We start from the raw sequence: 13,560 nt of genomic DNA on the forward strand, positions 1-13,560 counted from the left end.
TATTAATTTAAATATTATAATAATTTTTAACATATAATTAAAATATTTTTACCATATTCAACGTATAATATAGCTTTATTTTATGTAATTGATACAAATTGACATTATTCAAAACAAAATTTAATGATGTTAATTAAGTAATAGTTAAAATTCTATTTAAATGATAATTCTATTTTAAAATTAATACAAATTTTAAATTAATAATTATAAATTAAATCATAAGTATTTAAATATATAATTATCACAATTTCTATTAAATTGTATATATTTTAAATATATTATAATTATCATAACTTCTATTTCAGTTCAATTTTTCTTAATTAATATTTTTAAATTAAATATTATAATTATTATTCAACATAAATGAAATATTACCACAACTTTTAAAAGATATTATCGTTAATTCAAAAGTTTTTCAAAAGATGGATATGTTTCTTTATTATTAATTTTATTAAAATAAAAAATAAAAAATGATTTTAATATCATTTAATATTCTTATTAATTAAATTCGGGTAATTAATAATATATATCACTCTGGAGTTTTATAGACCACGTGTAACGTTTATTTTAAGGGTAAGAGTAGCGGATTACAAACTCCAACAGTATGGCAAAAATTTTGTAAGGAAGGATATTTCCCACATCGTGGAGCTTCCCAATTGGTAATTTGCAACGCTTTACTTAAATTAAGAAATAATCAGGTGCATCACACCCCACGATAGTCAAATCAACGTACACTTAATATGAAAATGAAATACTACTATATAATTATCATTTCTTGGGGGTCTGTAATAGGGTTTAATGGTGAGCTTCGTCTCTCCTTTTTTTGTTTCTCTTCCTCTTTTACAGCCGCCGGAAAAAGCTCTCTGCTTTATAATTTGTTTTAAGCGAAGAACCTCTCGACATATTAGAACCGGCACTGAATTATAGACTGACTCGATTTTCTTTTATAATTATGGAAGCAACGGTGATTAGTTGCTCGGAATTGAGAATCGAAGCTGAGACTGAGGAGTGTTCGGATCTTGGGAACTTTTCATCGGCTTCAGGTTCTACTAGTGTTGGCCTGTCTAAGAGAAGGATCGTATTCCATCCAGCGAGGAAGCCCCTTAATGGGTTTAATGATTGTGCGGATGAGGATTTTAAAATCGAGACTCTAAACCCTGGGCGGGATCCGATGCGGGTAAATGGGGTGCGGTCGGCTCAAGTGGGTGCTACAGGATGGAAGGTTGACGCATCTGATATTTGGGAGAACGGGTTGGATCCAGTTCTCAGTTTGAGGACTACTTTTCGCAAAATTGTAAGCATTTCCTTTAATGTATCTCGGTATTTTTTTATGGGATTTCTCCCTTATATTTAAACTTTCTCAAACTTTGTGTTCTGTTTAGTTTTAGGTTAGTTTTGTTTATTGTTCGCTTAATCTTTAGGATCTAAGGTCAAATTTCTGTTGGATGTCTCCATGAATGGTTAAATTGCGTCACTTCATTGAGCTTGCTTTTATACTTTTTTCACTTACGTGGAAATTGATATGGTATTTCCTAAGTTTGAGCTTTGTTGGTTTCTTTCCACAATAATATGAAGTGTCTTGAATCAAAGTTTCCTGGTTGTTTCTATTGGAATTTGTCCTAATGTCGCAATTGTTTTATTTGTTATCACTGGCAATGGTAATTAAAGTGGATTCTACAATTAACCAGAAACTATCATGGCATGAAATATATACAGGGTGCTGGTTTGGAGAATCTTGGGAACACTTGTTTTCTTAATTCAGTATTGCAATGCCTGACGTACACAGAGCCTTTAGTAGCTTACCTACAAAGTGGCAAACATCAAAATTCTTGTGAGTGAAACTGTCCTCTTTTCTGTCTAGTACTACATTTGATAGATATTTTATTCTATTGTGTGCATTAAGTTACCTATGATGTTTTGCTATAAGTACAAGCTCAGCTTCACATGTTATCTTCTTATGTTTCATCTCTGATGGCCTTATTTGAATTGGTTTGTGAAGGCCACATTGCTGGATTTTGTGCCTTATGTGCTATTCAGAAACATGTTAGCCGTGCTCTAAAATCAACTGGGAGGATATTGGCGCCAAATGATCTTGTCTCAAACCTGCGATGTATCCTTTTAAATAACTTGTTATTTGTTTGATGCGGGTTACATATTTCTGTATTAGTCTTAAGCAAATTGATGTTAGTCAGTGCAATGCTGTTAGCTATATATTTCTAAAGATCATCTGAGGGAATTATTTCTTTCTTTAGTTTCCTGGACTTGTGATTCTTGACTTCATGCTTAGGCATATCTAGAAACTTCCGAAATTCTAGACAGGAAGATGCACATGAGTACATGGTAAACCTGCTGGAATCCATGCACAAGTGCTGCTTACCTTCAGGAGTACCAAGTGAATCTCCTAGGGCTTATGAGAAGAGTTTGGTGCACAAGATCTTTGGTGGTCGCCTTCGCAGTCAGGTATAGTTTTTCTTTCTGGATTATGATATGACCAACTGAATGTTAAACAGCTTTGCTAGATTTCGACAGTTAACGATTTCTGAATGTGTTGCAACTAATCATTGAATATGCATGTACTCATTCAAGTTGTTGTTTAAACTTCTTATAAATGGCGATCCTCTATGGTATTCAGTGGTTTCTTGTTACATCATCAGGTGAAATGCTTGCAATGTTCTTACTGCTCCAACACGTTTGATCCCTTCCTTGATTTAAGTCTTGAAATAGTTAAGGCAGATTCCTTGCTTAAAGCACTTAAAAACTTCACTACTGCGGAGCTCTTAGATGGAGGGGAGAGGCAATATCAATGCCTGCGCTGCAAGCAGAAAGTTAGGGCTATCAAACAGCTCACAGTTTACAATGCACCGCATGTACTTACAATCCATCTAAAGAGATTTCAAGCACATAATTTGGGGCAAAAGATTGACAGGAAAGTTGAATTTGGTCCGACCATAGACATGAAGCCTTTTGTCAGTGGTTCCAATGTGAGTACACTTCTTTTACATGATGTAACTTTTCTGAAGTGAGTTTATTAAGCCATTCACGTAGTAACACAAAATATGTTCGCACAAAAATAAGGCAATATCATTGAAGTATCTTTTCTCATATGACTTTTAAGGGGCAGTGGTACTAGGAAGAAGTATATTTTTCATTTACTTTTTGTTCGGTTATTTATTTATTTATAATCATGAATATGTCCAGCATTCTGCTGTGAGAAACTATACTTGTAATCATCTTGTTAAAAACTTTTACATCATGCTTGATATTATGACTAGTTGAAAAGTTAAGTTTGTTGGCTTTGCAGGAAGGATATTTGAAGTACACTCTTTATGGCGTTCTGGTTCATCGCGGATGGAGCACACATTCTGGCCACTATTACTGTTTTGTCCGCACATCAAGTGGCATGTGGTACACCCTTGATGACAACAGGGTACTTGAAACAACTTTGTCCTTAGATTTTTCTTATCTATTTGAATTTTGGTAGGGATCATCAGCGAGAGGACATTATTCCCCACTTATTTGGAAGGGCATCCTTCTCTTTCTTCAATATCCACTAAAACTGGGGAAAGGATCAAGATGCTGAACCTATTTTAACCCTGTTGTTTTTGCAAGATTTAGAAGCACATTGTTATCATTGAAACTTGTGGCTTACTATGCTGTTTGCAAGCCGCAAGAGATGTTCATTATTGGAACTTGAGGACCACATATAATTTATGCAAACATGGCTCCTATGATATATTCATTCCATCACATTTTAAGGAATGAAGAGAAATCAAGGGTGGGGGATGTGAAACTGTTTTTGTTTCTTATCCTATTATTTAGAAGTTTCTTATTTGATGCTTCGTTATGGATCCTGGAAATGAACCTTCCTTCTGTTTGCATGCAACAGGTTTTCCAGGTCAGTGAGAAGACTGTTTTGGAGCAGAAGGCTTACATGTTGTTTTACGTCCGTGACAGAAGAAATACTGCTACAAAAAATTCTGTTGATATTCTTCAGAGAGATAATGTAAAAGCAAGTGTGGATGGGAAGTCTATTTTTAATCAGAATCCTGGGGAACATGTGCAAACTGTTCCAATTCAGAACAAGTTATCTGCTGCTGTGCCTCAGAAGGATATCATTAATGGTGGCTTATCAAAGGGGACAATCATGAAGGAAGTGCCATCTCAGCAAAACAATGTGCAACTAATGGAAGAAGGGTTAGTGCTGAAAAAGGAGGCCATTTTGCCCTCTTTTGATGTGCCATTATTGAAGGACCCATCAAAAGCATCTGCTTCAAACCTGATTCATGGTGAAAACTTGCAACCATCAGCAGGTTCTGTGGTTGGCAATGTTGCAAGTTCTAAGATTGAAAATCCTACTGTTAGTACTGGTGCCAAAGATAGTTACTGCAATGAGAGTGGAAACTGCAAAAGGGAATTTGGAGTCCCAGAGATGGTACCACTGAATTGTGGTGGTCTTCTGAAGTCGTGCACTGATAAGATTGTAACTAAAGAGACATTGCAGAAGGTATATGCATGTTTCTTTCCCTACTGAAGCTTTGTCTCCCTTCATGGGCTTTATTTACTCCTATTTCTAATTTTAAATCTGTCTATGCCTCCAGATTAATCTTGCTTCAAACATTGAGGTTTCAAACACTGTCACATTGGATGATTCAATCGATAAAGCAGTAAAGACAGCTCCTGGTGAAGCATCTAAGAATGTTCATGCGATTAGGTCTCCAAATAAGCCACATTGTGACAGTAATAAGGTGATTATATATATCATCTTCCATATCTAACACCAGTAATGCTATTTTAGTATGTGTACAATGAATTATGATTTCTTTGGCCAAAAAAAAATGATTTCTTTATCATTGCATTTCCAGATTGGAGATGTTTCCTACCAAAGTAGTAGGGATAAGTCATTGAATGAGAAAGGTGATGATAACAGCCAAAAAACCATTTCCAGATCACCTTCGAGCATGCCAAATGGATCACTGGAGACTGAAGATCCTGAATATGCACCCTGTAGAAAATCAAAGAAGAAGCATCTGAAGCGTAAGCCTAAAAATATGCCTCTTGGCTTAAAATCAAAATTTTTCATGGCTTCTCTACTCATGCATGGCAAGAAGAAACGTAAAAGGAGCAAGGATAAGGATTGTTGTTCATTAGACCTGGGGCCATCTACATGTGAGAAATTCAGCACAATCACATTAGGTTCGGTTCATGGGAGGAAAAGGACAGCTGATGATACTACTCAGAAAAATGGTGACAATAGTGCCAGTTCCTTGATGAATACCGTAGATGTAGCATCTAAAGAGAGGATTTGTGAGAATGGTACTGTTCTTGCTACTAATCAACATGTAGGCAGCAGTTCTGGCTCAGTCTCAGAAGCAAACCGGCATAACTCAAGAGAAACTGATTCTTTGAAACATCACAAAACAGGTGCATCTCCTCATAGGCATGTGCTTACCCAATGTCTAGGGGAGGCAGTTGGTGCGTATTTATCTTAAATATCTATTTCATTTCCTAGTTTGCATCTTGTTTATGAATTATTTCTCATTTATATGTACATTAACTGATGAATTTTCCTTTGACTTGCCGTGTATTTCTTTGGCCTGTTTTGCTTGGTGCAGTTCCTAGATGGGATGATATAGGCTTAACCTCACCCATGCAGACTGCAGAATCAAATGGTATGGATGGTCTTGAAATTGGATATGTACCGGATGAATGGTGAGTCAAAAGATAGATGCATTCTTTCTTGTCCTTGGGTTGCCACATCTTTAGCTGCTGCTTTTGTAATACCTGGAAAAAATATTTGCTTATGATTTTCCTCATAGGATGCTTGTGAATGAAGATATAGCTTTGACTGGTTTTGAAGATTTTAAATCTCTGATAATGCTTGGTTTAATATTTTAACAGGGATGAGGAGTATGACCGTGGTAAGAGGAAGAAGATAAGACAAAATAAGCATCAGTTTGGTGGTCCAAATCCTTTCCAACAAATTGCCACCAAGAAAACACAGTTAAAGAAGGACAAATGGGACCGTTCTAGCTCTGGAAACCGACCATTCAGGATATGAAGGACTAAAACCATATCGAAATTGGAACAATTTTTGACCTGTCTGTATGCTGTTATTTAATATTATATATTGTAATTGTTGCTGTCTTGTTAGCAGGAGCTAAATTGTATCATGTAAATCTGGAGAGTGTTGAGAGTGGAGAACAAAGAAAGAACATTCAAACAATTAAGCTTTTATGTTTTCCTTTCTTGGAATTTCTTCAGTAGGGATAAAGAAACATGCCATTTTTATTGAAGGGTATTGCAATCGGGGAGGTTAATCTCCAGTTAACAAAAGATTAGGGCATCTCTTTAATGTACATGTACCTGGTAAGTGGTAAGTGAGCAAGGTGGACCAACTGTTTTTCTATAACCGCGGGGTTTTGAGTTTGATCTTCAATATAGTCCATACGGAAGAGAAGAGGGTCATCAACAACTTTACTTTTTGATGCGTGGCGGTGATGATTATTATGTAGTATAAATTATCACGAGTTGTTTCTCATTCTTGTTGCCATCATTGTTAGCAGTGGCGGTGGCAGTGACAGTGCCCCCAAAAGCTTCACTTTGCTTCTTTCCTACATAAATTTTTGGTGACAATCCATCATGCCTCTTCAACCCGTTATTTCACTTTTGGTATTTATTTTCGTATAACATAAAAAGGGAAATTGTTTCATCCTTGTAAGAAAATATAAGAAAACAAAATCCTATATGAATGTAGAGGGAAGGTTACTTTTCATTAACCTTAAAAAGTGTTCTTAAAATACTTATTTCTAAAAAGCATTGCCTTTGTATAGGATATTTGATGGTCTTGACTCCTAAATTTTCCTAATTGAACTAAAATATGGCAACATAAACAAAAATTTAAACTAGAAAAATTATAATATTTATTTTGGATGAACATAGTTTGAAGAATAAGTTTGGTATCATGTGTTTCCACCACTAATGTTGTTATTATTATTATTTCCCATAAAATTATTAAAAACATGTCGGTTGATGTTTTATTACTCAACTTCCTCAATCAATGCAACTCATCAAGATTGCAGCAGCTTCCTTTGTTTCCCCTTTAGCCTTTTTTTTCTCCATTTCCCCTCATTTTCAATTTCGTTTAAAAGTTGGGCATGTGCATCAACTATTACTAACTCTTTGCAACTTGATTATTTTCCTTTATTACCATCCATCAATTTGTAAATCCTAAAATAATTTAATATCTTAAGTTTAAGAATAAATCGAACCGAGAGCTCATTAAAAAAAATACTATTTTTGTAAATCACATATAAATATCAATTTAATTGCAATTTTTATCTATAAAATCTAGGTTGGAGATAATTTTTTTTTATTTTACTATCAACTAGTAATAGGGGATAATGATTGTGATTATAATGGTAGTAACCATAATGATCCATCCACAAGCACTCAAAAAGTACACAGAGCAAGTTGGAAAAAAATTAGGAGAGTGAAAGTGGGGTCAAAATTGATGAAAACCCATATTGGAGGAGCCCCTAAATTGAAATCATAAGAACAACTTTTGGTGGACTCAATTATAAAAAGAAAAACAATATTTTATATTAATCTTTATTTTAAAATGAAATATCGATTTTGTTAAACATAATTATAGGGACACAAATAAAAAAATTAAATGCATATTTAAATCAAATTAGATACTACAAATATAAGACCATACAAAATAACAAAAGTTTTACTTTTTTATTAGTTTAGCCTTTTCTTTTGAATACATGTTTGAATAAAGTCTACAGTTACCTAACTTTTGAAGATAAAAAGAAGATTTTGAAGACTGTCGTTTTACTGTTAATTTCCCTCCCATGAGTATGGCATAACGCATGGCTGATCATTGATTTTCACAACTCACCATCAAACTACTGGAGAACCTGACCAATTGCTTCTTTAAATGGGTGGTGTAGTCATCCCTATAATATTTAATATTACTGTATCGGCAGTAAACGTATCATCTATCCAAATCCATATCAGAAAGAAAAAAAGAAAGCAAATTTGTAAAGAGGTTTGATTTTTTTTTTCTTATGAAAAGAAAACATGTCCCAGAAAAAAAGTCCATTGGTCTTTTTATAAATGGTAGCAAGAAAAAAAGAGAAAAGATGATTTAACACTCAATGAGGAATTATTGAATACCCACCAACAATAATCCTTTGATAAATTCAACCACCTATATTTTTCTGTAAATATATTTGCATTAAATTCTTCTTTTTTCATTTATGAAGCTCAAGTTTTGAGCTTTTGACAGTTCTAAACCGCCATCTCTCCCTTTCTCAAATCCTTCTCTCTCCTTTCAAAATTCAAAACCCTGTTATTGGTTTCCTCCTGAGTTTGTCGTATTTACACTTATTAGTATTAATATTATTTTCAGGGAAAAAGGAAGTTCGTAATAACTGAGACCAAACTTTGTAATAACTGAGACCAAACTGCTTCACTTTGGTTGTTTTGTTGGGTTTGGTAGACTTGCAAAACCAGACAAGGTAAGCTTACATTCTCTCTTGAGACACCCAAATCTTCATAATGTAATTTATTTATGAAAATTATCATTTATTCTTTCAAGACCACTATTAACTTTGTTGGTTTCTTATAGGCACTTTTTTTTGGGATTTTTTGGTCATCACGAGAACCCCTTGCAAGTCTGCACCATTTCTAGCCAAATAATCACCTCGTATTTGAAACCCCATAACACTGCTCACAACTTGGTTCTTATTGGCGGTATTGGCTTCACTGGACATTCACAGAAGTTGGAAAGTGTTGTCTTTGGGTTGACTCAGAACTCGTTATTGTATGGAGCTAGTGAGTTGAAGTTCAACAATAGAGGCTTGAGTTGGTTGAAGCTTGAAGTTGGTGCGTTTCTTTCTTATTGTTTCTTAAAATTGTTTTTGAAGATTTTGGCTCAAATGGGTTTTGGTTTCTTGGGTTCTATACTAATCCTATCACTCTTCTTCAAGCATTTTACCTGCCAACTGCCCAATACAGATGAGTATTATGTCTCTGATTTCTTGAAGAAGATGAGCTCAAACTCTTCTTTATCCTACTTCTCTGATTCTGGTTGTTCATGGAAAGGGGTGCACTGTGATACCAAGAAGGAGAGTGTTCTTGGTTTAAAGGCTTCAGGTTTAGGCCTTTCTGGTTTAATTCCTGATACCACCATCGGTAAGCTGATCCAGCTTCAGTCTTTGGATCTTAGCAATAACAAAATCACTGCTTTGCCTTCAGACTTATGGAGTTTAGGCTCACTTAAGAGTCTTAATCTCTCCTCTAATCAGATTTCTGGGTTTCTGCCTAACAATATTGGCAACTTTGGTCAGCTTGAAGTCATTGATCTTTCTGGCAATAACTTCACTGGGGAAATTCCCACTGCTATAAGCTCCCTAGCTAGTTTACGAGTGCTTAAGCTTGCTGGAAATGGATTTGAATGGAGAATTCCAACAGGGATTCTAAGTTGCCGGTCTTTGGTTTCGCTCGACCTCTCGTTAAATCGTCTAAATGGTTCCTTGCCAGATGGTTTTGGTGCAGCTTTTCCTATGCTCAGAACTTTAAACCTTGCCAGAAATGAAATTAACGGCCATGTCATGGATTTTGCAGAAATGAAGTCTCTTACTAGCCTTAACATTTCAGGGAACTTGTTTAAGGGTTCAGTTATGGGTGTCTTTCAAGGGCAACTGGAGGTGATTGACCTTAGCAAGAACCAGTTTCAAGGTCACATTTCTCAGGTACAATTCACTTCTACTTGCAAGTGGTCTCATTTGGTTTATCTGGACTTGTCTGAAAACCAGCTTAGTGGAGAAATTTTCCTAAATCTGAGTCAAGCTAGAAACCTTAAACATCTTAGTCTTGCATGCAATAGATTTGCTAGACAGAAATTTCCCGGAATTAAAATGCTTTTGGGATTAGAGCATCTCAATTTGTCTAAAACCAGCCTCATTGGTCATATTCCTGATGAAATTTTACGACTGAGTAATTTACAAGCACTTGATGTTTCATCAAACCATCTCACTGGCCATATTCCATCATTGTCTCACAAAAGCCTCAAAATAATTGATGTTTCACACAACAATTTGAGTGGAGAAATTCCCATTTCTCTCTTAGAAAAACTCACAGGGATTGAAAGGTACAACTTCTCTTACAACAACTTGACCCTTTGTGATTCAGGGCTTTCTCCTGAGACCTTGGAAACAGCATTTTATGGCTCATTAAACAGCTGTCCCATAGCTGCAAATCCAATCTTTTTCAAAAGAAAAGCCAATAGACATAGGGGGTATACACTTGCCTTAGCTTTAACCTTCTCCATGGTGTTCTTGCTCGCTGGCTTGCTGTTCCTAGCCTTCGGTTGCAAAAGGAAGTCCAGGACATGGGTAGTTAAGCAACCCTCATATAAAGAGGAACAGAATATTTCAGGTCCCTTTTCTTTCCAAACTGACTCAACCACTTGGGTGGCTGATGTTAAGCAGGCAACTTTAGTCCCTGTAGTGATTTTTGAGAAACCACTATTAAATATCTCATTTGCAGACCTCTTGTCTGCAACTTCAAATTTTGATCGAGACACTCTACTAGCTGAAGGAAAATTTGGACCTGTTTATAGAGGATTTCTGCCTGGTGGAATTCATGTAGCTGTTAAAGTTTTGGTTCATGGATCAACGTTGATGGACCAAGAAGCTGCTAGAGAGCTTGAGTACCTTGGTCGAATCAAGCACCCCAATCTTGTTCCATTAACAGGATATTGCTTGGCCGGGGATCAAAGGATTGCTATTTATGATTACATGGAAAATGGGAACTTGCAGAATTTGCTACATGACTTGCCACTTGGTGTTCAAGCAACAGAGGACTGGAGCACTGATACCTGGGAAGAAGACAACAATGGGATACAAAATGTTGGCTCTGAAGGGTTGTTAACAACATGGGCGTTTCGACACAAAATATCCCTTGGCACTGCAAGGGCATTAGCATTTCTTCATCATGGCTGCTCACCTCCAATAATCCATAGAGATGTTAAAGCTAGTAGTGTTTATCTTGACTTAAATTTGGAGCCTAGATTATCCGACTTTGGATTGGCCAAGATTTTTGGAACTGGTCTAGAGGATGAAATCGCCCGTGGATCACCTGGATATGTACCACCAGAATTTTCTCAGCTCGAATGTGATGCCCCCACACCAAAATCTGATGTATATTGCTTTGGTGTTGTTTTGTTTGAGCTGATCACGGGGAAAAAGCCAATTGGAGACAATTATCCAGAAGAGCAAGATGCAAATTTAGTGAGTTGGGTAAGAGGATTGGTGAGAAGGAATCAAGGATTACAAGCTATTGATCCTAAAATTCGTGATACAGGTCCAGATTACCAAATGGAGGAGGCCCTCAAGATTGGATATCTGTGCACAGCGGATCTTCCTACCAAGCGACCAAGCATGCAACAGATTGTTGGCCTGCTCAAGGATATTGAACCAAGGGCTTCTCAATGAGAAACAATGACTATAAGTTGCCTCTTTTTTTGTTTTTTTTCCTTCTAAATTTGTTTGTTTTTGTACCATGAGTTTTTTACCTTATGCCACCATAGGAGAGGGTGTACAGTAATTCTTCTGTCTTGGACTAATATCTTTCTTCACCTTTCAATTGTTGGCATCATAGTATAATTTAACGAGTTTGATCCTTGAAGATTGAATCACTTTCCATTGTTGGCACTCATTTTGCTTTTATCTTCATACAAACAAGCAAATTGATTGTGCATTTGTGTTATAAAACCAGTAAATGTAATGGAGTCTCGACTGTATGCTACTGCTTGCATTCTTTAAAGGTTACTTTTATTTTTGGTGATGGACCACTGCTTCACCATCAATGGAGGACATACTGTGCGGCTACATGAAGGAAGGAAAATGTGAGTTGTGCTTGTCAAATATTCAATCTGGTTAATGATATTTGTTCCATGATAAGAAAATTTTATAGCTCAATACCAAGTATATTAAGACTTTAAAATAGATATTAATACATTGCAGAATAAAGGTGGCAGTGATGGAGAAAGATTCCCACCAAAAGTTATAAGACATGTACACTTGAACTGCTAATCATGTAAGATCATATACTTGTTAATACACTTTTTCAAATGCTTAAGAATTTACTACCACACTAGATATCATCATGAGGCACTTATATTAACACCCCATAATGTTTTGGGTCATGTCAAGTCATATAGTCTAGATAATTTTTTTAAATAGGTAGCTTAATTGGGTTGGTTGCCTGGCATCTTTTGTGACTTTGACTTTCAGCATGTGAAAGGTGGAAATTGCAAAAGAAAAACACCCATCTTATGTATTTAAAAATTGAGACACGTTCCAGGAAAACCTGAGGAAGCTTGTAAGCAATGTAAAAGTTAAGGGAAGAAAAAGAAAATATTGACCTAAAGTCCAAAATTGGAGATAGCAAATTTCTACCAATGGGCCATATAGGCTATAGCATCATGGGTTGGTGTAGAAAAAAGCTGTCCTTGGTTAGCATGCTGGAATTTTCCACACTCACTTGGACATATAGCATCATAGGAGATTGGTATGAAGATTTGGCTCCAAATTTTATGCATCAGTTGGTTGATGTAATGATTGTGAACAAAATTCATGATGGTGAATACATCATGTGGACTAAAGGGATGTGCTTGTTTCCAGATTATTTTACCTGGACAAACATCATTGAGAAAGCAACTACATCTTTAGGCTATTCTATCATATCAATTTAGGAGATGAATACATTTTGAATAATGACTGGTATACAAGGCCGTTCTTATTCAATTCAATTACTTAAATTAGGAGCTCACTTGCCCATACAAGAGAGTAAAGTTGCGTGGTTGCAAATTCCCCAGTTCATGGACTCTGCAGTGACAAGCATGGGCAAATCCGTGAATCACGGTGGCGGTGGAAATCAATGCTACGAGGCAGTATGGGGAAAGTTTATGCCACCTTCATAATTCAACAAGGTGGTCCAGGAGGGAGCAGAGGCAGATTAAAGGAATTAATGCCAGTTTTGAACCAACTTAACATATATAACTTAGGCTAAATCTAAATTATGACTATATTATAAATAAGTTGATGTTATCATAACAGAAAATTATGCTAAACTTTCCTTTAATCTGCCTCTGCTTAGAAGCATTGGATCTTCACCCAAAAACCCAACTCGTGGGTTTGAATGTAGTTCTGTTTGTGCTGTGCGAATCAACTGTAATGAACTTACTTTGGGCTTAATATTTATGGGCCACATATCTCTGAGTTTGTCTTGAGTAACAGAAATAGGGTACTGGAATTAAAAAAAAATATAAAGTTTGCCTACAACTACTTCCTTGATCAAATTTTACTCAAGATTCAAAGCCATGAAAATGAATGTACATTTTCTACCAAAAGCTACCTTCCATGTCATTTTGACCCAAGACTATTAAACAAACAAAGTTGATTGGGGTTGGGTTTTGGTGCCTCATTTTAGGCCCATGGATTCTAATGTTAAATTCTTCTACCAGTCCTTTTACTTTGCACAAGTTAT

At 35.8% G+C, this 13,560-nt stretch overlaps 2 protein-coding genes across 4 annotated transcripts; both read left to right on the top strand.

Moving 5' to 3' along the window:
• Positions 1-772: 772 nt before the first annotated feature.
• On the top strand, positions 773-6,293 carry LOC107906901 (ubiquitin carboxyl-terminal hydrolase 23). 2 transcript variants are annotated; one of them, XM_016834050.2, is made up of 11 exons: positions 773-1,294; positions 1,717-1,831; positions 2,000-2,110; positions 2,288-2,460; positions 2,655-2,981; positions 3,302-3,427; positions 3,887-4,504; positions 4,599-4,745; positions 4,863-5,472; positions 5,613-5,709; positions 5,899-6,293. In XM_016834050.2, exons 1-11 carry the CDS (start codon positions 953-955, stop codon positions 6,056-6,058), a joined length of 2,826 nt encoding a protein of 941 aa, XP_016689539.2. In that variant the 5' UTR covers positions 773-952; the 3' UTR covers positions 6,059-6,293. The 2 variants fall into 2 exon arrangements, with proteins under 2 accessions (XP_016689539.2, XP_016689540.2); XM_016834051.2 differs by having other exon boundaries at positions 4,863-5,421.
• Positions 6,294-7,914: 1,621 nt separating this feature from the next.
• LOC107906900 (probable LRR receptor-like serine/threonine-protein kinase At2g24230) lies at positions 7,915-11,769 on the top strand. Of its 2 annotated transcripts, none has more exons than XM_041093209.1 (3): positions 7,915-8,053; positions 8,417-8,525; positions 8,636-11,769. In XM_041093209.1, the coding sequence occupies exon 3, from the start codon at positions 8,946-8,948 to the stop codon at positions 11,502-11,504; it is 2,559 nt and encodes an 852-aa protein (XP_040949143.1). In that variant the 5' UTR covers positions 7,915-8,053; positions 8,417-8,525; positions 8,636-8,945; the 3' UTR covers positions 11,505-11,769. The 2 variants fall into 2 exon arrangements, with proteins under 2 accessions (XP_040949143.1, XP_040949144.1); XM_041093210.1 differs by lacking the exon at positions 7,915-8,053 and having other exon boundaries at positions 8,084-8,525; positions 8,636-8,892; positions 8,997-11,769.
• The last annotated feature ends 1,791 nt before the right edge of the window (positions 11,770-13,560 follow it).

The sequence above is a fragment of the Gossypium hirsutum genome, chromosome D05, assembly GCF_007990345.1.
Source record: "Gossypium hirsutum isolate 1008001.06 chromosome D05, Gossypium_hirsutum_v2.1, whole genome shotgun sequence".
NCBI lineage: Eukaryota > Viridiplantae > Streptophyta > Magnoliopsida > Malvales > Malvaceae > Gossypium > Gossypium hirsutum.

Bases quoted from the DNA above. Each gene is read 5' to 3' on its own strand.
- LOC107906900 (XM_041093209.1), top strand. From the start codon at position 8,946: ATGGGTTTTGGTTTCTTGGGTTCTATACTAATCCTATCACTCTTCTTC.
- LOC107906901 (XM_016834050.2), top strand. From the start codon at position 953: ATGGAAGCAACGGTGATTAGTTGCTCGGAATTGAGAATCGAAGCTGAG. The intron at 1,295-1,716 runs GTAAGCATTTCC...AAATATATACAG, and splicing joins GGACTACTTTTCGCAAAATT to GGTGCTGGTTTGGAGAATCT. The intron at 2,982-3,301 runs GTGAGTACACTT...TTGGCTTTGCAG, and splicing joins CTTTTGTCAGTGGTTCCAAT to GAAGGATATTTGAAGTACAC.